Below are 26,293 nucleotides of genomic sequence, written 5' to 3'. Positions count from 1 at the left end.
ATCACCCTTCCCACGCCCGCGCCCTTACGCCTTTGTGCGAATATTGTGCCGTGTGCTTCTCTCTTATTACGTGTATAGCGCGATAAAGGGATTCCGCGAAAGCATTTACGTGGAGGAACTCGCTTTACCGGAATGCGAGAAAGATTTCTCGCGTTTGGATCGAACGTAAATTGCCCGATAAACGTGTAGCGCACCCCGATGGCTGTATTTAGCGAGACCTCCCAACATAAAAAGCTACAAGACGGTCAGCCGTATCTTTTACTCAACTGCTTGGTTCGCTGAAGAAGGAACTGAGAGAAATTAAAGGAAAGACTCAATGTCTAGATTAAGGTTGAATTAATTTCTTTAATCGAGAAGACCCTTTTTGCCATCAGCCCCCCTGAGAGCTCAGGAGTGTTGACCCTGCATTTAAATGATGTGATGAGAATTTTCTCCCTTTCTGCGATCAAGTCTTTCTCTATTCTACATGCACAATTAAATCGCATTTAATTAAAAGGATTTTTATTGCGCACGACTGCAATATTATCTCATTCGTTTTGAAGAATCTTACATAAAAATAATTAGAAGATATCGCTGTTCAGTTTCGTTGCCTCGGGAAACTTGTCGCATTATTCCGAAGTCTCTTCGAGATAAATCACGTACAAGATCTTCATCACAATTTTAACTTATCCGACAACTCAATTACCTACTTGTTCGTATATATTGCGATTCAGCTTCATTTGTGTCTTGCGATTTTTCCTCAGGTGACGGAAACGTCAGCTTCGAGGAATTCGTCGAGATCGTCAGCAACATCGGTGCGAGCACGGCGGCGCCGTCGGATCAGGATCAGGAGGAGCAGGAATTGCGAGACGCCTTTCGGGTGAGTGAAATAAACGCGAATAGAAAATCTCCCCCGTCGCTTGTTTTATTTGAATCTACGAATCGCGTAACCGGCAGCTCCTTCGCCTTTCTCGGATCGGTCCACGCGATCGCCCGATAAATTCCAGCGCGCCCGCCTCGCACGTAGGCGAAGCCGCCCGGATATCGAACGTAGCATATTTTCTCGCGATCCAGGCAATTTTCGGCCGGATTATACCGCGGCCGTTCTCAGTCAACTTTCCCTCTTGCGCGAAGGAAGCGAGAGGATTTGCTCCGGCGTTCTTAAACGAGCCGATAGAGCCGGTTTCTTCAGATAGAGACTAAGGCGAGGCGACAGCCAGTTCGCGTACTACACCCTGGCGGCTCCTTAAGATATAATGCTGTTCATGAAACGCAAAAGTTGGTAATGACTGCGACATGCACTATGAATACTTGAGCGTCCTATGCATGTTTTATGGATTATAATTAATAAGTTTTCTGCTGCATGGGCGCAGGTGTTTCACGGTTAAGTGGCTGGGGGTTTAATCTGTTCTGACTGTCGAATGTATCCTTTAATCTTTACTTTCTGAGAGTTTAGAATTCGAGATCTCTCGTTTCTCGGCGGAAATGTCAGAATGGATTAAGATATTCGCATAATCTTTCAAATTATAGTTGCGGCCTGTTGCAGTTGGTGGAACAGGCTGCCTGACACATTATAAGTTCCTTAAGGTATAAGTTGTATCGCGACAGTATTAATCAAAAATAATGGTCACACTGCAATACGATAATGTACGGAAAACTCTACTTATCCGTGTAAAACTTTTGACTGAGCTTGTACTGTTTTTACTGTTTTCACTCGCGTCAGTAATGTCAGTATACCATCGAGATTAACTCGCGACGCTCGCGTTAGTATGCTATCGAGGTTATTTTGAATAAATAGAAGAAATAGAAGCGGAAATATCTGTTGAACATTACAAAGGAAGATTAATGAAAAAAAAAAGTATTAAAGAAAAGACATAAAGCTTTAGCGGCAATGTCTGATATATGTCTACATATATATCTAATCTTCATATGCGCAGTGTTGCAAGATTTTTACAGGTTAGCTGTCGTATGCGTCCACCGCTATGAGAAATTGTGTACTTTGTGTAACAATTGCTTCAAAACTAAATAGATAAGGGTCGTGTACTTTTGTAAGAATATTTTTACAAGTCTCTTTTGTCATCTCTTTGTTTTTCATTAAAATCCTATGAATAGTTTGATCGCTACAATTACAAACGCGATATAGGAAGCCGTTTTCGTCCTACGATACATGTAAAAAGTGCTAGGTTTGATTTCCATTATTTCAACTTTGGTATAGTCAAGCTTTTTCTACTTGCACGTGTGTGTAGAGCGTGTTTACATTAATATGCTGTTCAAATTATAAAAGATTCCTATGAAAATAGGTTTTGTGACACAACTACCTTAAACGTTTCAAGATATTCAGCTTCATAATTATATCTCGATTGTTTTAAAATCATATGCAACTATTGCGATCTTAAACGTATTTTTATTGTTATTGTTATTTCTTTTTATTTTATACACTATGATAATCATGCTAAATATAATACGATCTTGTTATTTTCTCGCATATAAATTGCATATGTTTTTGAGATGCTCGGGATCGGCTCACGAATAATAAATAATAGCTAAATATATAAATAAGCAAACAGATCCGATTTATACGAGAAATTTGATTCACCGGAATCATGAAATAAGGATCAGCGAGACCTGAAACCTTAAGCTCAACGGTTCCCGCGGTGAGTGCAATCCTCGATCTTTCTGTAATAAAATAAATTCCGATCCCGCGCTGCTCGAAATTTCCAACACGTTTTACCATGAATGCGAAAAATGTATAAGAGCTCAATGACATCGACCCCATGATACCCGCGAGTACGCGTATGTATAATGCGGTTATTTAAAATGACACGTGGGAGGGTACGAAACGCAGAATCGTTACCTCGCGCAATATCATAGACACAACATAAAATATACATCTAATACATCTATTATATATATCGAGTTAACGGATCGATGAATGGCTTGAGTAGAAATTACATACATATATATCGCATATTTTTTCGCGGGTTCAACCGAAAGTGTCCTACGACCGTTTTAAGGAATTTCGCTTATTGCTGGAAAAAAGTGTGATGAGGCGGAGAATTCCTTGATTTGTTTTACTTTTTTTAAATTTTCGCTGTGCATACATTTTTGCATATTATTCAATCAAAACGCGAATAAAAAAAATTACATCCCAGGATGGGAATAGAGGAATTTGTCGGGAAAATATCCAAATATTTTCGAAAAATGATTAACAAATGTGGCGTCCGCGCTTAATCGAGAATCTAGGTAATATTGGCACGATATATGAGGACATGGATTATATATGCTGATTTTATGGGTGCAAAATGCAGGGAGATAAAAGGATCACGAAGCGTTTACGTTTTCTTGCTTGTTGTCGGCGAAGATATTCTTGTATGAATAATGCATCTGCCCGTCGTATATACGCGTGCCTTTATGTTAAACTGGGGGTAAGCCAGGATCAGCACGGAAATACTTCATTTAATGCAACACAGCTTCCGAGACTGTTGTCGCGAGAAGAATGCACCTGCAATCCGATCGCGCGTGAAATTAACAGTTGCGGTCGAAACCAATCGCGTTTCGCATTTATAACTACATAAAATCTCGCGACCTCCTTAAGGAGGGACTGGATAATTTAACCCGGGCGTACTCGCGGGAAGCGTATAAGTGGTCCTCCGGGAGAAGTAGGCACCTAAAGACGCGGGCGAGAATTGTCGAAAGTTTCAAAAACTTCTCGAATGAAGGTAATAAATCCGGGAGAAAAGTCTCCGTACGAGATAGACTCGTAAGGAGACTAGCGCGAAAACAGATTCTTGCCTTGAAAGCCGGAGAGAAGGAGGTTACCGGGGTGACCGGAGAACATGGAGTGCTCGACTTTGTCGGCAGTGTATTCTCTTCGTTGGGATGTACGGACCTTAAGGTCCTCTCTTACAAGTCCGCCGGTATTCGTTCGGGCTGCCTTACCAGGTCGGCCGACCGTTGCTAGTCACAGCCAAGTCCTATTCACCCGCGAAGGACATGCGACACTTGATTTTACGGATTCCCGAATCTAATTCTCTGTCTCTCTCTCTCTCTCACTCTCTCTGAGACTTCTGAGACAAGTTTGTTTCGACATCTCAACCGAATTGTGGAATCGGGAAGACGACGGACAACGTCGTAAATTGTGTAACAAGTGCAAGCGAAATACACATGAACTCCTTGCCTTGCAAAAGGAATCTTTTCTTTTTTTTCTTTTTTTTTTCACTCGGGTACATCTAGAATTTTATGTTTCAATTTACGCGAGTGTACCTTAAGGTGTTCTTCAGATTTTTCGAATCCAAGATTTTACGTCTCATTTTACGTGAACAGACTTCCGAAACGTTTTCATGACATTTTCCCATTGAACGTATCCCGGTTTTAATGTACTTCGAGACACTTTCGACAGGACCCTTCCGACTTGAAGCGGTGAGTGGCAGCATAAGTTGCGGCGATAAACCAATCTGATTCGTTCATCTCCTCGAGCGGGACGATGATTATGACAATTCCATTAAAGTCGCTAAATCTTAGGAGGCTTATTAAAATCGAGAAACTGACGACGCGCGAGAGTCGGGCATTCGCTGATCCCGATTATTGCTCGTCGAAATTCTTGTCGCAAATGAAATGAAGATTCTATACGCCTCGCGAAGTCAGTTGAAATGGAGGACGCGAGATTTACTTTAGATTCTTCCTCGGTCGTTACGTTCTTGCGCATTCCTTCTCTCCGGCTGTAGTTCCCACCTACGCGCAAGTAAAGAACATTTCCTTGAAAAGCGGAAGAGGAAGAAAAAGCAGAGGGAGAAAAAGAAAACTTTTGTCCCACTTTGCTCATGATGCAATCACTGAATAGATCGAACCAATGCGATTACGGCGCTTTTTGGGACCCGCTGTGTATATATATATCTCTCTAAATTTTATCACGATTAAAGAGATGCCGCCGCACCTGAACGCAATATCGTTTTTGGAAATAAATGAGTTCCTCGTCAAGATGCTCAGATGACGATACAATTCGATTTACAGCGAATACCTGAGAAGCCTAGAGATTCTATTTCCACGGATGATATTTAATTGAAGTCGGATCCTGATTAAATTTACAGCAATCACGATGATACGTTATCGAGAGAAGCGTAATTTAATTTATTACCCGATGAAGAAATATTACGTTATAAGTATTACAAAGCAAATGTCTCGAAATAAAATCAAAATTTGCATTTCTTTATCGAACAGAATGCCGAGCGCGCGATAGTAATTTTAATTTACGCATTTAAAGCCATCAGTTTTTGTCGGGATTTCTCGAGTCCTGCAGTCACGATATTTAATGCCAGATCTTTGCGAGTTAGCTCAGGCTTATATTGACTGACAATGAAAGAATCTCGCGCGTAGCGCGACCCAATTGCATCGTATAGTTCCTGTCCCGTAAGATTGTTGAATTATAGCGGCTTAAAACGAAACTCGAGCAGAACCGAGACGAAGCGAAAGTGGTCAGAATAATGGAACTCGGTGTTTCAGCGCGCTTGTCGTGTAACATTTATTTCTGTTCGCTTAACTGATCATTCCCCGCTTGCCTAAGGCTGCATTCCGACTTAAACAATCTGTGCTGTCAATTAGTTAGCTGTCAGCTCTCCAGATTGAGTTGCGACGAAAAAAGTGAATGGGTCAAGCTGTGTTGGTTTTAGCAAGTAAATATAGCCGCGGTCGGGGCGACTTAATTAATCCACTTTGGACTAATTTCGTCAATTCTGGTATTTGCCTTAAGGAGACGCGCTCCCGAAGGGGACGGAGAAGGAGAGAGAGAGAAAGGTGGAACGGAAAAACTGCATTTCTTTTCATTTTTTCAAATAGGAACGACGCTGGGTAACGCCGTGTAACTTAATACGCGTGGAATAAGAACGTACCGCGCCAATTTCCCTCTCGGACCTCGTCTCCTTTTAACGCGCGCTTCGTCTCAAGCTGCAATTTGCTCTGCAGCTTTCCTTCGCGGATATATTTCCGACCTCCCTCACCAGTTGTCCGTAAAAAGGCGAGCGCGCCTGAGTGCGCCGAAAGTTCGCGTAAAGAACGGCGGCCCTCCATTAACCGTGCGCGGAATCGCCGGCTCTAAACATTCGCAACACGTCTCCGTTCTCGGCAACGTTCTCTCCACCACATCCACCCCCCCCTCCCGTTCCGGCTGCTATTCTTCATCGAAAGATGCACGTCGTTCTCGAAGGACAGCGTTTTGTCGTCCGACGAATTGTCGTCCGGGCATTCATGCTCCATTCATCGGGCTCATTCGTCAACCCGGTCACATTTTTCCGTCTTACCGCTTCCTCCCCCGTCGGGAGTTGCATCAAGCACGCTCACCCTATCTGGCAAACTTCGCGAACCGAATGTTCGAATCGGAACTGCAAAGCTGCCCCGTCCGAGATTCGCGTGCGAGTCACGAGACTCGCTCTCGTTTTCGTCAGGTCGACAGAGACCGTGTTCTACTTGCCACTGTATTCGTTTCCTTCCATTTTCTTCTTTTTCCTTCAGCCCTTTTCACTTCCGCCTGATACGCTTAATTCCTTCAACTTCAACGCGAAAGAGCTTTTATCCACCCCGAATGGTTTATCCCATTTGTACCGACTATTGCGGCAAACAGGAATAAAAAACTTCTTTTTAATCAGTTTTGTTTCGGCTACGCTTGCCGATTTAATGGCAAACGTAAAACTTATAAAAAATTGATCTTTTTTCTAGAAAAGTTCGAGAATTAAAAATCATAAAGAGAAGTGTTATGTCAGCCCGGTAATGATATATGATCGAATTTCTTTTCGCGCCGTCGGCGAGCTCTTATTTGTATCATTTAGACGGAGAACGATCTAAAAATAAAAGATCGAAACGTTCCTGGCAGTTAATACCAGTTTTCTCTCGTTACGGTTGTCTAGACTTCTTTTATTCTCGCGCCTCCATCTGCCCTCGGGTCGTTCTGACCGCTAAAGGTAGATATACACTGATCCCGAGTGAGCAACAACGAACGCGAAATCAAATTTATTTAAAACTTTCTTTGACGTGTAAATATACGATTCATGCGAGTTGGAACCGAATGCGAATTTGGACGTAAACGAACGTTTCGTTTCGCTGCAGCATTCGTATCTTCCGAATGTTAATTGCGAAAATCCGCGTTTGCACTCGATATATCCATCTCAATATCGTTTCAATATCGCTTTTGTAATAGAATCCAATGTGGGGGAGACCAAGGCTATATTGGCTCCAGGAGTATGTTGCTCATGTGCTATTTTTTAGTAGTCATCTTGAGAGAAACAGTGGATAAAAAATAGCGAAATTGTTTTTCTAGAATCTGAAAGAACCAGTTTCGCATATTATATAGCCCCGGTCTCCCCTACATATATTTACTATTGAGGTTTCTTCGGTTTCCTATTTAATACTGCGCACACATTCATGTTGAACGAATTTTGCAATTACGAATAAATTACTTGAATAAAATCATCGGCAAGATGTCAATTCTTTTTCTTACAATAAAATAAATCCTTGATCTTCGGCCCGCAGATAGGCCTTTTTCAGTGCGAGAGGATCATCTTTCTTATAATAAATATTTATTACATTGAATATAGCGTAGATATAAATTTATAAATGTTAAAATGTAAAAATAAAAAGTAAGATAAAATAACGCGAAGTAATATGACATAAAATAGACAAGTATATATAGGTGTATAAAAGATGAAGGAGTAAAACATTGATACACAGAAATCCATCCAAAGCCACACAAGGCAGAGATTAAATAAATATCTTAATATCTATATTGCATTAAATATATTAACTTTTTTTCCTATCTTCTTCCTAAATTAAAGCATTTCTTATATAACAATTAAACCCGCAACAGTACATGTTTGCGCGCGACGGGATGGTGTTAGTTAAATTGTCTATCTCTGTGGAAGCAATGCACATTTACGATTGTACGCGGAATCGGTGGCTGAAGATGGCAAATACTCCGAGAAGAACCGACAGAGACGGAGAAGAAATCCACCTGGGTAACCACTGCGTGCTGGAAGGAAGTATGTCAAACTGTTACGCCACAATACATCCTAATGACGCCGGCTTCGCGGAGGATTTTGCCGAAGCATCTCCCTTTGCTCGACCATTCTTTTGGATTGTCTACCGCATCTGTCTGAGCCACTTCTCCGTCACTTGTCTGGTTACCCGAGCGAGTTCTGGCCGCGGCGCGGGCGATGTTGTTTTTCGACGTTCTCTCGAGGGCGCGGAGGTTGCTATTGCATTTTCGCCCCTGCTTTCTGGCGAAATAGCACGTTCGAGGTGTTTGCGCGAGAATTGAAGGATTTTGCGTAGCTTTGGAACTCCGACCGAACTCGGAAGCGATACACGAATGGATAAATGTGAGGATAAATGGCTAAATAAATTATTTCGCTGAACAGTCGATCAAATATCGTGAAAGTAAATATTGGTTTTTATATTGATTTCATAAAATGGAATCAATCGCTTTACACAATTAATAGAGAATTTGTTCCGTTTAAATTTAATTTAAATTTATTTAATTTAAATAAAAATTTTTTGATAAATACATAATATGATTAATATAAACTCGTATCGTGCTGTTTCCTTATCGCATCGTTTCCGAGGCGAGACTCTTCTAATGATTCACAATTATATTTGAAGAGATTGACATCTTTCTAGAGAAACGCAGGAAACGGCGTGGACTTCTTTTTAGCGAGATGAAACTGTGTGCATAAATATAAATGAGTTTCTCGGGCAGGATGACTTATTGTCTTTGTCGCGCTATCTCGGTCTTTGCGAGTCGTGCTATCAGATTTATTTTCAGACGGTCTAATTGCCCTTCATTAAATTCACTTCTAGTCCCGCCGATTCCGTTCGCTTCCGTTGTCTGTCATTCCTAAAAGCTATTGTGCAGAATTTCTTTTTTTTTATTATTAAATTTGTCTCCCGCTCCCGCAGGGGCTTATTGTTCAAGGTTGCCTCCTGGCTGTACGCCGAGCTTCCACGCTGTCTTACTTTAATGCGCATTCAGATACCGCTCGTCGCGCCGTTGCGACTACGTCGTTTTCCCTTATCTTCGCGAATTATGTAAATCGCCCGTTCGGGCTTTCCCAGGTTTTTCTTAGGCACACGCATACGCCTCATTGTGGCTACAGCGGAACGCCTAAGAGTTTAAATTTGCTTTAGTGACAGTTTGATGGCAAAATCATATCTCGATATTCCGCTACTTTACAGTGGGATTAGAGAGAGAGTCGAGTCTTTCTTCTCTAATTCCCTTTACAGTCTTACTTATACAAAGTTACGCTATTCTATTATTCAACTAATTTCCTATTCTTTGTTATTTTATTTAATTAATTTTGTTAACAGAGTCTCTCTCATTACAAATTTATTACGAGTTTATCAATCCATTCTCGACTCTGAAATCCCTTCAAATGCGATTGTTTGCAAATCGCGTTGTATTCCGCGTTTGTAGAAATAGAATTTACAGTGCGTAACGACGGAACGAAAAGTTCTTCCGCATCTTCAAACTGCACAGCTCGCTAAAGTGTTTAACAATCGGGGGCATTAAGGCCAAATGTGAGACGTATTGTAGTCACCAAGTCGATATTTTAATCTTCGCGACCCGACTATCACCCGTGACGCTGCCCGGATCGTCCCGATGTCTGGAATAAAAGACGCGGGACGGGGAGCGAGCGAAGGAGGGAACACGGGAAACGTGTAAAGGGTGAAAAACAAGCGACCGAAATTGAAGAGCGACTCTCGATGGGGAGTGTAAAAAGGGGGTGGGCGACTCAGCCGCAACCTGTCGAAGGGTTATCGCGGATAGATAGTAAGATTTATGGCGTGAAGAGAAAGGGAAGTGTTTCCGCGTGCGAGAGAGGCGAGATTACATTGCAAATAATCGAGCTCTCGTAAAATCTAATATCCAAACAACGTTATCCGCGAGATTTATCTTATATCGCGTCCGCGATTCTCGCAGGTGCTCTTCTACCCAGAATTACGAGTGATCGTATCTGCCGGCGCAGCCGATTTAACCATTTCGGGAGAAAACCACCGAAATTTTAAACAAAAAAAATTTGAAACAATTCTCGTAACAAAGGGTGCAAGATAAAAGCGGGATAAAACGTATGCGTGGCACGTAACGCAAAAATCCGCACAACAACAATCCCCCTTGGGCAACAAAAGGGGCAAACAATGTACTAACAGGGAATACAGTGCGGCGTGGTCCGGCACGATAAAAAGGGCGAGGAAAACGAATAGAGAGCCGCGAACACAAATGCAAGCGCGCAAAAACAAATAATGGCAATCAAGTGTATCCGTTGCAAGCAATATCGAACTGTGAAAGGTGCAAGAGAGGGTCGTTGAAGATTCATCGTTTTCACATACGTTTGAGTGTCGGCGCGCTTCGAGCAACATCGCAGCGAAACACGTTGCGACTGACGCATAAGCCTTTTTTTCTATGTGTATACGTAACATTGAGGGACACGTACACATACATCTTTTTGGGATCTCCACACAATCGTGATACGAATGCGAGCGACCGACACCGTTCGTCGTTCTAGAAACCATAATTCAAGCTTTAAAATATCGTGAATCATAGCGGGAACGTAATGCTGACGTTTTTCAACGAAAGCTTCGAAACTCGCGGCAGGTAACTCTCCGAACGGAAAAGCAAAAAGATTGGCAGCGGGGAAAAAAATCGAAAAATAAAACGTACCTACCTCAGGAGAATCGGGCGTCTCGGTAGGATCGCTGCGCGAGCAGTTTCACGTTGAACTTTACTTCCGGTGGGGAAAAAAAACGTGAGAGATTCCTTAGCTCGCATTTGCACGCTAATGAACGGCTAATCGCCGTAACGTTTCTTCGTCGGCCCTTATCGGACAGGCAACGTTACGAGCGGGTCAACGAGGGGAAGGGGTGATTTATTTTCGCGTAATCCTCCGGTGTGGTACGCCCAAGGCGGACGCGGACCGACGTGGAAACGTGAACGCCACGCGTTGCACCCCCCTAATATCGAGACGTGCGTTTCGGATTATAAATCCATACGGATGTTTCGGCCAAATATATGTACAATACGTGCAGCCGCCGGAAGTGTACATTACTTGATAAACGAAATCACGACGTTCATTATTTTCTTGGCCGCGGGCCAGTATCGATTCGTCAAACGAGAAAATATCAATAGCAAATAATAGCCGAGAATATATTTACACTAGATAATCAATAGGACTTTCTCTCTCAATAGAACACACACTGATAATTATAATTTTAATTAAATTATGCACAATAATTGTAATTAATTATAATTATAATTATTTCCGATGATTGCATTGACAGCTAGGCCATTTCCGCAGACGCGTTCTCATATACAGCCATTCGATATCGATTGGTCGAAACGATCGGACGGTCGCTGGACTAAATAATTTGCTAATTACTGTAACGATCGTCCGATTGTAATTTCCCTCGGCCGTATTAGGGAAACGACGACCGAGACGCCGACCGAGAACAGCGACGAGACGTCACTTTAGATTCTACCTCGGCGACGGCATTTTTTTCCAAGCTTCTATTTCCCATTTCCTCGGGCGAGGCGCGGCACCTTCCCTTCTGACTTTCGTCGGAAACGGACTCACTCCGGTGATTTCCACCGAGGAAAAGTGACAAATATCTGCCTATCTGCCGTGTTTCCGCGCTGCGAAAATATACCTTGGCACTTAGCTCGTTTTATCGCAGTACACGAGTACAAATATAACGATATCACGTCAGTATGTTATCTGTATAAACATACAGATAACATGTCAAGTGATTTATCGATCGTTTCATTGATTTCTGAGATAATAACAATTGCGCGTTACGAAGTTCATTTTTACACACATTTTTCAGATTTTTATATATCTTATATAATTTTATCTGTAATATATATTTCATATTTGTATAAAATATAAGTACAAAAATAAAATCCACAATTGTGATAGACGGAAGAGAATGATTCCTTCTAGAGAAATAAATTGAAATTATATAACAATTTATATCATTTCAGACGAGATTGTCCAAGAAAATCAAGTTTGAAGATTGAAACATAGATGATATTTTGTTTTCATTTAACTTTATGTGTAGAATCTTCAGAGATCTTTATTGACGAATTTACCTCGACGTTATCAGAGCTTGAAATGTTCAAAGCATTCAATATTGAAATTTTAATCTAAAAATGATTTTATTATGAAAAATGTATTTTTATATTTTAATTCATAACATATTTTATCTGAGAGAAATGTTCTTCATATTTTTAACATATAAATACTCTTTCAATAATTTATTACTGCATACATTTCGATTTTTTATTTATAATTTATTTATATTTTAATAGTCGTCGTGTTAAAATGACATATAATATAAAGTCTTCTTATACTATCTAAATGTAAAAAAAGGGAGAGATAAATTTGTGATTTTTCAAAGCCAATTTCTAAAAAAATAAAACCTTGTATGAAAAATTTTGTTCTACAATCCCAAATCTATTTTCAATCTTCCTTCCCTTTATTTCCTTCCGTCCCATGATTACTGATCCTGTATTTAAAATACTGGAATACGAAAAAAAAATCAAATTTTACACAAGGGCGCAATTTGCGAAAGACGCGCGCAGCGGAATCAATTCTCTCGAATTGTGGAAAAGCAGTTCGGTGCTCAGGGTAAGCCTCTTTCATACGGAATTCAGATTTCGCGGACGGACAAAAGACGCCGCTGCTCGACAGTCATCGGACGGACGGAGATTACAAACCGGAGTTCGGTAACGCATTCTAAGCCGCACATCTCTGTAGTTGTAATGACTACTCATTAGTGTAACCGAACCGGACCGAAGCTGAGTGAAACAAGTTGGTTGATGCTCGCGCGAGCGAGTTAGTAATATCGCGTGTAACAATGTTGTTTGCATGGCCAGATGTTGCTGCATTGTCTCTCACGTTAAATGCCAAAGTGCTGCTTCGCGGTACTCCGCACGCGATCGCGAAGCGAAACAGAAACGCGAGGCAAAGATCTTCGACGATCCTTTTCTTGGAGTTTGACGTTTTCGACGAGATGCCTTGCTCGTTGCCTCAATAGAGCGTCATCGAACGAGATACTCTGTTAGTGGTAACAACATAAATGGTCGTACTGGTATCAGACGCAAACATTTCTCAGGAAGCAATTCTCCTGGTGCAGCATCACAATTCCAATTCAATTTCGGGAAGGATCTGGTGAATTCGATTCTCGCGTCTGTTTGCTTCGATTTCGTACAAATCGTACTAGTACAATTGACCGCTGTGTGCAATAAATAATAGAGTAGAACGATTGTTTCCCTCGTCAGCCACTCCGTCTCGGTTTCCTTCCTTCGTCGCTCGCGAGAAAGTCGCCTAAACGTCAGAACGTTCTTACTTACTAATAAGCAGACACAAGGGCGAAATATCTTTAGAAACGAAAAAGAATGAGCTCCGAGAGAGAGGATAACTTCCCCGGCAGAGAGAAGAAAAATAATATTTGCCGTACTTTTGCCCTCCGGGAATCCCTACGCGATCCCGGTGAAAATCCAGCGACGGAGCGAGAGATGAAATAACAAACACGACGTGGAAAGAGACGTCGGTTTTTCTCGTCGCGCTTCATTGGCGATTATTCGGATCGTATACGTTTTGAAGAAACTGTTGATAGAAATTACGACCAAAGTTTCACGAAATTTGTCGCTTTCGGTAGTTTTTATATGTAATAAAAAAATCTTTACATTGCGCGAAGCGTAAAGATATGCATGTGACAGAGATTTGCGTCATAGATTTAATTAGTTTTTCTGTTTGTTGCACACAGGTGTTCGACAAACATAATCGTGGGTATATCACTGCGTCGGACCTTAGAGCGGTACTGCAATGTCTGGGAGAGGATCTTTCCGAGGAGGAGAGTAAGTCTTAGTAGATATTAACGCATTCACTCACCGATGGCCCATGGCGATGAACGTGATGCGATTACGCGGATATAACGTGTGTCGACGTTCTCTCTCTGTCTTTCTCTTTCGCTTCAGAAATACTTTCGACACAAGAGAAACTTTAACCATAAAAGCTAAAGCAGGCCATTTCCACCTAAATTGGTATACCTAAGGCCAATTGATTCTCGGGAAGATCAACTTTGTGTTGCGGAGCTGGGCATTACACGGATAAATTTCTATTTAATCCGGAAAGTTCTATTTTTAACCATCTTTTAATTTAATGCCATGAACATGAACAGAATTTTGTTCGTTAATCACGTTATTGTTAATGATATTGCTGATCGTGATTGCTTAAATAAATTAATGCAATTTCGCAATTTTACAAAAGTAATCGGATTTCAATTATTCCTAGGCAGTACTTTAAAAAATTAAAATTAATGGACGTTTTGGGTCTGTTGACTTGACTTGAAAATTAATCAGATTGCAGTTTTATTTTATCCGAAAAAAAACGGTGTTTTTATTTATAAGAATATTTTAAGAATTTTTTATTTGAAATACATCGCATAAAATAATGATCATATTTTCTCCTTCCTTAAAAATAATGTTATATATTTTAGGTAGAATGTATTATTTGTGTGCCGTGTGTACAAATGTATTATTTCTAATGTAAAGAACATTTTTTAAGGATTTTTCCAGTCTCATATACATATCATATTATTTCTAAGAAAAGAGAAAATACGATCTTCTCCTTCAGTTATCGTAATTTCTGCTTTTGGAATATTATTTGCACACTTGATGTCCCTCGTTTATTCTCGGAGATTTAAGTTCCCTAATTCCGCATGTTGACGCACGCTCATCGCAAATGTAGATTCGCGCGTCTTTAGCCACACACATCCCACGATTATTTCTCGTTGCGAAAACGTCAGCTCGTCACCCGCATCCGTGCCAATCGAGTATGTTTGCGCAAATAAAACGAGCAACGGCTGAATCACCCGTGCCATCATAAACGTCCCGTCGAGACAAATTTGTCATCAATACCAACATGATTATTACCGTAGGATTCTCGTGTGTCCAACCATGTTGTATTAGCTACCAGCTAAGTACCAATTAGTGAGTGATAAATTGTGTATCGAAAGAACGTTGGTGCTTTTCAAGATCGATGATAAATCTTTAGTATGATATATTCAAGCCGAATTTACTTTAACATGAGAATAAATTTGCTTTAACAGGATCTGTGCTATTGCGGATTGCACGGTTCTTCGAAACGCGAACACGATCTGCGACCAATTGCAAATCAAGATATATATCTGTTCAGACGTCAGGTATTAATCGCGATGCGATAATCGGGTTGACCACCTTGCACATTTGCGGACCGCAATGTACTACAGCATCTGTCGCGTTGCTTCTGCGAGCGTTAACAGCGATGCTGTGCATTCGACATTTGAAGAATGACGTTTCGATCGGCGGGCACATACGGGCGCCTATACGAGCACGCCAATGTTAATAAACCGCGGGTAAAAATGGAGCCGGGCTACCACGGGCTACGCCAGAAAATACGAGCAAGAAAAACCTCGCGTTTTGCGTTACGCATACGTATTATGTTTTTTTCCTCCCTCTTTTATCCGTCTTCCGATCTTAATTATTGCGGCGCGTTTGTATTTCAAATTTTCATCTCGCGATGAAACGCGCAACGAAAGCGCGTTTTGAAGAAGCGTTTACAGAAATAATTAGCTATCCGGGAGGAAATACGGTTTGTTCTTGCGCGATATAATTACGCCCAGTTAATTACGCTTCAAGAAAAACGAACGGGAGGCAGGGGACACGGAAAATGTGATCTCAACGCGACTATTAATTCAGATATGATTTGATCATCATCGCGTTGAAAAACTGTTGACGTTATCGGGAAGTTGGAATACGAGTTCTTGTGCGTCCGCCAAGCGAGCGTTAATATTCGTAGCTGGATACGAAAGAAGAAGTAATTTCAGCGCCGAAAGCGTCAGCGAAACGTGAAACATGTACATCATCTAGTGCTGCTTATATATCGATTGATTTGATAATCTGGCTCTAGCACGAACGAACGATCGACGCAAGTTTCTTGATTGGCCGTAATCAGTTTAAACTAAATCGCGCAATGTTCGATGGACAAGTGTCCCACAATTGGCGGAATTACAGTTTATAAACTACACTACGACTATTGCTATTCCATACGTAATATTGTGCCTCTTTGTCGAGCGAGTATAGTTCATATAATATCAAAATCTATCACTATAATATCGAAATGTGTTTCTTTACAGAGAGCCAATTGTTTTTCTAAATCCGTCTATCGCAAAACCTAAAACGAAAAAAAAAACTAGGAGATTACTGTGTTAAATGATTCCGTAAATGGAAACAAAATGTCTGCAATTGAGAAAGCCAAAATATTACATTTGTTTCAAAGTGTTTGATATAAGTCACGCACAATTTTAGATTTAAAAGAGATACTAAAAGTTCAGAAAGTTATCACGTTATCTGTTAGACTGGAAGCGATCGTAATTATTACGCTTGTAATTATTTCGCGCAAGATGGGGACCTGACGGCATCTAATGAGAAATTAAATTCTCTTATTAGTGAAAATTTTAATTTCGAAAATTTCAAGAAAGCATTCGAGGGGAAGTCCTCGAATGCCAGCGTGGTACCGTAACGGATCGTTATGCCGTCTTCATTCCTTTTCGTAGCAATAAATTCTACGTGGAAATAATGCGTGGTATATCGGCAATATCTTTCTCGGCATCGCTCTCGGCACTCGTGATGCGAATTAATCCCGTCGCTCAAAACGCAGCAAAGATATATTAACTGAATTACTGCAGGGAATATAGGCGCATTTTTCTATGCGAGAAGCCGTGATAGGAATACACCCGTTTGAATTCGCATTTGGATTCTCGACACGCCTTTTAATCCTGTTTGAAATATATCGCATATTTTGCCTAAACGTCCAATCACGGCCGACAGCGAATAAAAATAGGAAGCACGAGAAAATTTAGCTTGTTAAATGTCCCAGAATAAGTGCCTACCAATCTTCCTTCTACGTATATTAACGAGTCATTCAGTAGATAAACCTGAAAATGAGAAAAAAACAATCTAAACCGCTAAGCTAATAAATCGCTCTTTCTTTTTTTGCTTTCAGTCGAAGATATGATTAAAGAAGTGGATGTGGACGGGGACGGTCGGATTGATTTCTACGGTAAGATTTCTTCCACCTTGTATACTGCACGGTTTCGTGAAAACGCAGGGATAAAAGGCTAAAAAAGAAATTTCAATTTCTATTCCCGCACGATCCATCCTTGAAATGATCGATGGAGTCATATCTAAAAGAGAATTGTAGGAGAACGTAACGGAAGAATAAGAGTTGTTCAAAAGATTACAGAAGAAACGAAACGTGTACGACTTATTCTTCTCATTATTCTCTCGCAATATTATCCAACCATTAAATTCTCTTTGTTTGAATATTCAAAAAAAGAATAACGCGCGATATGCGAAGTCTTATTGTTGTTCCGATATTTGATATTTATTTAATCTCTTCTTTGTTTGCGTGATTTCAGAATTCGTTCATGCTCTCGGCGAGCCGGGAATCGACGAGGACGAAGAGGACGACGACGAGGACCTGCAATCTCCGCTCTTCTAAGATCACGTTTATTCTCACCTCTCTGTTAGATAAGCCGTACCGATACGGGCAAAAAGCGATGTGCAATCTCGCTTCGAAATACTCTTTCTCTCGGGTTTCGCAATTCCGAAACGCGCGTGCGATTGACAAACGGAACGAGGCTCGACTTCGTGAACCCGTTTCACGTTCAATTCTTTCATCCTTATTCTCAAATTTCGAATCAAATTTTAATGCTGGAAAACGCGAAGGTCTCGCTAAGCGCATTGTGAATATATAGATTTAAAACAAAAAAAAACTAATAAAAAATCTGCACCGAGCTATCGTTATCTGCGAATCATCGCGAGTACAGCACGAACTTGCATTTTCGATGTATACTGTATACTAAACACACGTCATACGCGAACCGAGACCACCATCGATCGGGGGATTTTCGATAAAATCACGAGTTTCATGACTCGATGGCTCGTGAGATTTGATTTAATTAACGGTCTCCAGTCGTCCGCTGATGAACGTGCAACATGTGAATCTTTTAGACCGTGAAATATTTCAATTCTAAAAAAAAATACGTATAACTCTACGCGAAATCAATGACTTCACCTCACATGATTTACGTGCATGGATAAAAAAATTCGTTCGAAAGAGAAAAACGGTTCTCTCTATAAAAAATAAAATAAAAATTCCAGTTGCAATGTAAATCGGGTAAAGTACAAGATTGCGAGAAGCGGTTCTTTCGTTGGTGCACGTTTAAGAAGACGGCGATAACCGTCACCGAGATATTACGAGGCAGTTGGTAACGAGCCGGTGAAATTTCGCCGCGCTGGACAAGAGTGATAAGGGCCCCTGGCGACGCGCCATAAGTTCGCTAAAACGTCGGATAAATCATCAGCGGTCGACTATACGACTTTTATCTCGGAAAACGGAAGTTATTCGGAAAGTGAAGCCCGTGTCCGCCCCTCCGGACACGCTGCATGGGTATACGCGATATTCCTCGTCGCGACGCGGGAGACGAGCATCAAGTACGAGGGAGAGACGTTAAAAACTGATTGAGAAATAGAGATAACTCGTTTCGCACGTATTCTCGATCCTAACGCTTTGATATCAGAAGGCGACGCGGCTTCTATGTACCGACTTATTACCCTTTTCCGAGTCTCTCGATGCCGCACTGGAGCGACTTAAGATGTAAGATCGATTAGACCGTAATGAATTCCGTCTCGTATGTGGATTTTTCTCCTCGATTTTACTCTCGTCTAATATTAGATAACGTTACATTCTATTTAAAGTTAATCTTAAGAGGAAAACGGACGCGCCGCGACTTCTCCGCGGATCGCGCCGATGCATGCGTCGCGATGGCGCGATCGCCCGAGCGAGCGAGCGGGAAGGGAAAAGAATGGACCGAAGGATCGTTTACGTCGCTCGCTCAATCCCGACGATCCGCAATTACCGTGCCGAATCGATGGATCTCTCGCCACGATTCTCTCGCCCAAAAGTTATTCCGGCAACCAGCGGGCGGAACTCTACATCGATCTTCGCTCGCTTTTGCCCTCCTCGTATTACGTACCTTAAACGACTATATCACTGTTACGCCAATAACAAAGCCGCACGCTGTTTCAAATATTTTAAAGGATTTAATAAATCGCTAAAAAATATATGGCCTTGGCTGTTAGGTTTATTTAATCCCCTGCGGCGTCCACTTCCTAAAATACTTATTGTGTCCATTGAGACGTCCTTCAAGATTTCTATTCCCCATTACTCTATCGATTTTTCGATTCATTTATTCGAGTTCCTCTAAATATTGAAATTCTCGCAGTTTTATTTGGCACTATGTACATACTAACGATGTTACTGTGATTAATTATTAATCACAGAAAAGAATGAAATCTTTTTTTCTGATTTTTTTCTTCATTTTTTTTCTTCAACGTTCATTTTTATTAGCGATAAATAAACTTACATATCTTTACAGTAACAATGTCCCTTTCGTAACTCTCGGAAAATATGAGAATATCTATTCGCGAAGATTCGTGTAGATCAAAACTTCCATCTCGCTTATCGCATTTGGTTGTTAAATTCCGCCTTTCACATCCACGACTCAACGATGAACGAATGAATGAACGAACGAACGAGCGAACACTTTAAAAAAATCAGTACGACGCAAACGGTACGTACATAGCGTAATATCTTGTATGATCATCGTCTACGTTGCGTACGTTGTTTCACATGCGATCTACGTACAAGTCTTAAACGTTACTTATAGTACTAACGATTAGCGAGCGTACAACAGCCAAACATGAGAGAAGAAGTGAACAACATAAGACCGCTGCTGCTACAAGTATCATAATCGACATAGCGATCGACGCTTATCGGTTTATATATTTTATCGGACATCCTATCGCAAATTTTGATATTGGTTTCCCTCGGACTGTCCTATTTTTTTTTTTTTTTTTTTTTTTTTTAAGTCCCCTTTTACCATCCGGCCGATCGTCTGTCATTAACTGGTGTTTACGTGGCCCAATTGCGTGCGCCTCCTTTCTCCACCGTAACATTATTTATTTTCTCCGTCTACTTTTTATTACAATTCTAAAATATCTTACGAAACAATCCTTAGAAGAATGCTCTCTGTACAAGTGTACAACATTACGCATTTCGTTGCATGATCAAAGCCACGGTATATCAATATCGATTAGCGGATTAATTTGATTTTTTCGCCCATCTCTCATTCTGATAGCATAATTATAATATACAAAAGGATCACGAATCTAGGATTCGTTGATTACCTGACAATCAGTGCGATTTCACACGATTTTTCGTTATATATATCTTCGGACAAAATATAAAATAAATAAATTTATATCTACATCTTTGATGTGACAAAATATAATTTCATCTTTTATATGGAAACTTTCGCGTTTTTATTCCACTGGATTAATTTTTAATTTAAATTTAATTTTTTTCATCAATCCTGTCAAACAACGCGCAGCGTTTCATCATTATTAATTACTTAAATAAACCGGCGATGTGATCAAACTCTCATCGGCAACTCATTCATCATCTGACATCGGTTAATTCTTCTTGCATCGAAACTAAACTTATCGATCACAGCGGAGATCGAGCTGCATAAACAAAGTTACGGTGAAAAAGTGCGCAATTTTATTGTATCACCGTGCTTTCGGCAATGCCAGTTAAGAGCAAAGAACCTTCGTTTTTGTAGCCTGAAATATTGGAGATCGCTATTCAAATATTTGTCGGATAGAAACGTAAAACATGTTTCTTCCAACAAATCCTTAAATTAATGTTTTGTTACAAGCCTCTCTCGCACTTATCCCATCAACGTGGGAAACAAGACGGTATTAATTTTTCAGACGTGCCTTAGTCACTTCTCAAACGACTCAATGGACTTGTGTGTGTTGCTTGGGAATATTTAGACACTCTCACACACAAATCCATCTTGATACGCTTTATCCGCGAGAAGCGTTGAATCCTTTACGCGTCGTGTGCGTGCGCGAGTGCCTCTCTTTTTCTCGAAGTAGAAGTTCATGCAGGTGAGAATTGGTCGCAGCCTTTACCTCTCGATGTGGTCCTCTCGGAACAAAACGTTCGATCAAGCTTTTCATCCGAAAGCGGATTAATCGGTGCAACGAATAACGTAATCGCGCCGTCATTTCAATATGACGTCCCCGACAGACCATCTAAAAGACGCATTTATTTGACCGCAAAAAAATGGGCCTGTCAGTCAAGTCGTATCGTCGGGAAGGTCGAAAACACGTAGAAAAGGACTCGATCGATGGAGCCTTGATCGCTTACAAAACTTCTCGATCGCGACTCAATCGCAAGATCGTTAGAGCGATGCCAAAGGCGGTATATCAAATAAAAAGTATAATAGTATATTTGTAAAAAAAAGGTATATTCGCGATTCGACTCTTTCTCGCGAGAGAGCGAGGTTTTTTGGCTTGCTCGTGAAACTTCCGTTCCCCTCGCTGCATGACTTCTTCTCTAAAATACGTGACACGTAATATCGGTGTCAGTGTTTAAGCAGCTATCGCTTATCGCGTCTCTCAAGCGTATCGCGTCCCTTAATCGTATACGTGTCTCGGCGGCGGTCCGTTTATCGTTCCGTGCCGACGATATAGCCCACGAACGACGTGACAATGTACCGCGCGATGCACTGTCAATCATTCTGTCTCTATCAGCTTCGTCGATCAATTATCATCGTGTCGTATCTTCACGTAAAACTGCCAATCGTGCCAGTCAGCTGCCGATACACCTAATTATTCACAATCAAACAATCCCGTCGTAAGCTCAAAGAATTTGTGCTTACATCGTCCCTGCATTACCGCCGTTTTAAGTAGCATTCTGCCGACCGCGTTATTTTTCTTGAAGAACGTTCATCGAGCTACAGAAAGCAACTGTTCTCACATCCGTTTTTTTCATCGAGCAGTCGACAATTATAATTCACTGCGATTTATCACCTGGATATTTTTATATTTTTCAAAACGCATCGATTGTCTCGCTAAGATCTCGCGACGAGCGACGGATACACTTGCAAATAATGTTCATAGACACGAGGGATTCTCGAAGCGTCTTTCTCGAGAAGTCTTCTGCGTTTAAATGCCGCCTGCTAATATCGCTCAGTTGCCATTCTCGGTGCATTTCTGATCGTTCGCCTTAACGGCGGCGCTTGCGGCCGCAAAGCGTAATCGTCTTCGTCTAAGAGCGAACGTCGATGCCGGACGTCGACGGCGAAGATGCGAGGATGGGACCGCGGGACGATCGGGATCCCATCTCGCGATGGGCCCTCCTCAGAGCACAGGCTCCTCGTCAGTCTCGTCATTCTCGTCGGTTTGCTGGGACGAGGAAGCGTTCGCCGAGGGATTCGTCTTGGTCCTCCGATGTCGTTTCTGCTGATTACTGGTGTTGCTGCCGCCGTTGTTGCTGCTGCAGCTGCTGCTGCTGCTGCTTATGCTGTTGCTTATGCTGCTGCTTATACTGCTGCTGGTGCTGCTACTTGGACTGTTACCGCCGTTGCCGGTGCATGCCAAATCAAAGGCGATAATTTGTCCATGAGCGGTTATCAAGGGTCGTAGAGCCGTGCGCACGGACCAGTGTAGTCGTGGATACGCGCGTTCCTGTTGAAGCATCAACTCCTTCCTTCTGTTTTGTTTCTGTAACATATCAGTAATAGAAAATCGATAAGAATACATCTTACAAGTAAATAACGGTGATAATAATTTTACGTAGAACAGATAAAATAGATGTAGCTTAATACAGATAGCTTAGAAAGAAATTCTACAATTTCTGGGATGTAGATTTTACCTCAGACTGAGTTCGTGAATCCTGCGAGATAGGAAGCTTCTTGCTCTCGGCAAATTGCTTCAATGCCTTCTCTCGCACATAGATAAACGGTCTGACAACCCTGAGATCCTCCCGACGTATATAGTAATGCGCCTTCATGGTTTTCAACATACCACCGTGGAGTACTGAGATGAGGAAACTCTCCGTGAGATCGTCCAAATGTTGACCGAGCGCCAACACGTTATATCCCTTCTGTTTGGCTAAAGAGTACAATTGCGTCCTAACCGACTTGTCGCAGAAACTGCAGGTTCCGCTGGCAATGCTAGCGTCCAACGGATTCTCGACGTTGACGCTGATCGAGTCCGTCACCTGTTCCTCGTAAAAGTAAGGAATCTCCAGACCCTTCAGATAACTCATTAGTGCCATAGAATCGGAGCCACCCGCGTCGATGGTGGCCGCACCGATCTCGAAGTCAATCCCCTTCGATCTGACGTAAAATCTGTATTGATGTAGAGTATGCAGAAGGGAGAGCGAGTCCTTGCCAATCGCCGACAGGCAGACTAAGACCTTGTCGTTGTCCCGAATCATGTCAAATTCTTGCATAGCTTCCACCGAAGGTTTCCAGATGTTCTTCGGCGGGCAGTGCCATTGAGTTCGCGGAAACTCGAGTCTGGACTCGTTATCGTCAAAATTATTCTCCCGACCGTCATCCTCTTCCTCTCGCAGATCACCCGCGCACTCCTCATCCTCCGAGAGATTATTGTCGTTTTGACGCGTTTGCTGTTTGCCGCCGCACTTGGTCGACAGACTCATCATCGATGTCGTTCTAGGTTTCCGTCCGTGGCTGTGAGCGGAATTGGACTCGGCGCTGCTGCTCCGTTTCAGGTCCAGAGAGTCTATTGACTTATCGCTCTCTTGAAAAGACATATTTATACCACTGTCCTGAGAGCTGACAGAGTTCACGGCCGAATAAATCTTCGGCAAGATCTTCCGGGCGTCGCTGATGTCGAGGCCGCCGCGTCCCTCCTGCGAATCATCGTCTACATAATCATCTACGTCGTTCTCCACCTCCTCATCCTCGGTCTTCGAACGAGGGCGGACCAGCTGCTCACTCTCGGATGGCTTCATCACGTAAATCACCGTCTCGTCCGAAGAGCATTCACTGGACATTTTGCTCTCCTGCTGCGACAGCTCGCCGACTTTGCTGATGATCTCGATCGGTCCGCTTTTTCTAGAGTTTGAAAGGCGGGGGGGCGCCGACGAGGGAAGCACAATTCTTCCACGATCGGGCGATCCACATCCGCTCGAAGAAACATCCGAAGTGGAGGCGTCTGGCGAGTACCTGTGCAGCCCGTCAACGGCATTCACCATGCACCTGTTAAAAAAAATCCGCATAAATTTATGATAACTCAAAAAATTATTTAATTAATACGTTCATCGTTAATTATATTTCTATTAAAAATTCTTATATTTTAGATGATAGTACTTTAATTTATAGTATTATTAATGCAGATAATAAAATACCTTATCTCAGATTTCACTTCGCTCGCCATTTCCTTTGAGAATTCCATTAAGTACTCGGCGATGTCACTGGCCGTGAACGAATCGTGCCTCGACTGTTTGTCCTCCACGTATGTTTGATTAACTATACTCTGAGCCCGCGAGTGATGCTGCGGCGTGTTCTCGGATGTGTTTGTCTCCGATAAAGCATCGTCCACTTTGGAAATTACCTCACGGATTTCCGATTTGATCTCTGTCGCTAATTCCTTGGTCATCTCCTTCACGTATGCGCTCAGATCATCTTGACCCATATTCGTTAAGATAGGCGATGATCTCCCACCGCCTATCAACCTCTCGGTGTAATCGCTGGTCGACGAATACGAAGACGGTGGCGACGCCGGATTATGATTATTATAGTTCAAGGAAGAGATCGAGTGACTCGGGCTGGCGGCGGAATCCAATTCTAGAGTGTTTAACTCTGTCTGACTGCTGCAGCTGCAGTGAAGACGTCTGTGCCTCGATGAACCGTGCGACGTGCTTAGTCCCAAGCTGGTCAGAGTTTGCGGGCTCAGAGGAAGCGGCGGAATTGGCGAGGAAATCGTTGCGGCACCGGTGCGATTTCCCTGCACATTGCATCCGTCGGTGCTACCTAGAGAGTTGCATCTCGCGCGTCCGGCATTGGTTGCCTCCAATTCTCTCTGCTCTTTCGTCGGTCGGGCAGTCGTGCGGGATATCGATCCTAGGACCGAGGTGGTCACGGCCTCGCCTACCGCGAATCTAACAGGCATCGGCGAGTTTGGACACGTGGCGGGTGTTCGGTGTTTACCGGAGAAATGACTGGGTTCATTTTGATTTGGACTCTCCTCCTCACTATTGCTCGATGACGATGGTTGATTCAGTTCAGCCGTGGTCGCCATCAGAGTTCGCCGAACCGTGCTCAGCGCTGGTAGGCTTCGATGCCTCGGCGAGATTATTGAGAGGGGCGTGTTGCCCGTGCGCGGAATGTCGCTGTTCAGCCGTCTCATACCATTTGTCAGCGTCAGACAGTTCACCAGACTGTCGTGACAAGTGGTGGTGGTAGTGCTCGTGTGACTGTATTTGTTCCAGGCCAGCAACGGATTGAACGGCACGTCCTGCTTGACGTTCTGCGAGTTACCCAAAAGGAGATCCTGCGCCTCACTCGGCAGCATGAACCAGCGCAACGCTTCCATGCGCTCGCATATAAAGTTGAAACTCTTGTCGATCTGCAGCGGATACCGTTGCGCCATTTTACGAGCGCGATTGAAGATATTCCGGGCGGTCTGCAGGGAATCGCCGTAGGTCTGCGGGAAGACGCCGGCACCGGAAGCTCGCCTCTCCGTGGCGTTCATCCTTCCGTCTGTGTACCTAATCGAGCCCAGCCACTTGCGCTCCTTGAAGATGCTGTTGGTGTGGTGTCGCCATTCGCCGGTATCGGGATTCAGCACGTACTGCGGCAACAGCTTCCAGCCTTCGGTGGCTACCATCTTGAGAGCTTCAAGCACGAAGGCAACTTCCGCTTCGCTCATAAAATAAGGAAAGGATAGCCTGGCGAAACCCGGTCTGAGACCTTCCGCGGTGGTCTCCTCGGTGCCGTTCCGTTGTCTAAAAATAAAATAAACTATGTATAATCTGCATGCGCGACACTTTCATGAAAATAGAATCCTGCATCAAGTTCGAATAAAAGACTGACGTCTACGTATATTCCTACGCGTTTATTACGCGAAATTACACCGCATCGAATTTAATAGACAACTACTTTTTTGCTCTATCGATCTGTACATAATCTTCCACGTGTGACGATGATGTTTTGCACGAAGCAATAGAAGTTAAAATTAATATCATAATTTGAGTAAAATCAGATTTTTTTTATGTTATTTATAATAATAATAGAAATGCTGTTGACGTAAGATCGATAAAATAAGACTTTCTGTGAACTTATTGGATTTTTT

At 42.4% G+C, this 26,293-nt stretch overlaps 2 protein-coding genes across 3 annotated transcripts in view; one reads left to right on the top strand and one right to left on the bottom strand.

Moving 5' to 3' along the window:
- The window catches only part of LOC143898974 (uncharacterized), a 56,777-nt gene extending 37,594 nt beyond the window's left edge, over window positions 1-19,183 (top strand). For both annotated transcript variants that reach the window (XM_077408849.1, XM_077408848.1), the window contains exons 4-7: window positions 744-859; window positions 13,783-13,873; window positions 17,061-17,117; window positions 17,476-19,183. In XM_077408849.1, the coding sequence (XP_077264975.1) occupies window positions 744-859; window positions 13,783-13,873; window positions 17,061-17,117; window positions 17,476-17,558 (347 nt within the window). In that variant the 3' untranslated portion in view covers window positions 17,559-19,183. The remainder of the gene's footprint in view (window positions 1-743; window positions 860-13,782; window positions 13,874-17,060; window positions 17,118-17,475) is intronic.
- A 256-nt stretch (window positions 19,184-19,439) lies between these two features.
- LOC143898970 (uncharacterized) overlaps window positions 19,440-26,293 on the bottom strand; it is a 51,955-nt gene continuing 45,101 nt past the window's right edge. Inside the window, exons 7-9 of the mRNA XM_077408838.1 lie at window positions 24,348-25,946; window positions 22,845-24,198; window positions 19,440-22,693 (exon numbers count right to left, since the gene is read on the bottom strand). Coding sequence (XP_077264964.1) covers window positions 22,331-22,693; window positions 22,845-24,198; window positions 24,348-25,946 — 3,316 coding nt within the window. The 3' untranslated portion in view covers window positions 19,440-22,330. The remainder of the gene's footprint in view (window positions 22,694-22,844; window positions 24,199-24,347; window positions 25,947-26,293) is intronic.

This window comes from Temnothorax americanus, unplaced genomic scaffold (genome assembly GCF_048541705.1).
Source record: "Temnothorax americanus isolate GAGA-0224 unplaced genomic scaffold, ASM4854170v1 Scaffold25, whole genome shotgun sequence".
Taxonomy (NCBI): Eukaryota; Metazoa; Arthropoda; class Insecta; order Hymenoptera; family Formicidae; genus Temnothorax; species Temnothorax americanus.
The sequence above is the reverse complement of the archived record's forward strand: the minus strand, read 5'-3'. Positions and strand labels throughout refer to the sequence as shown.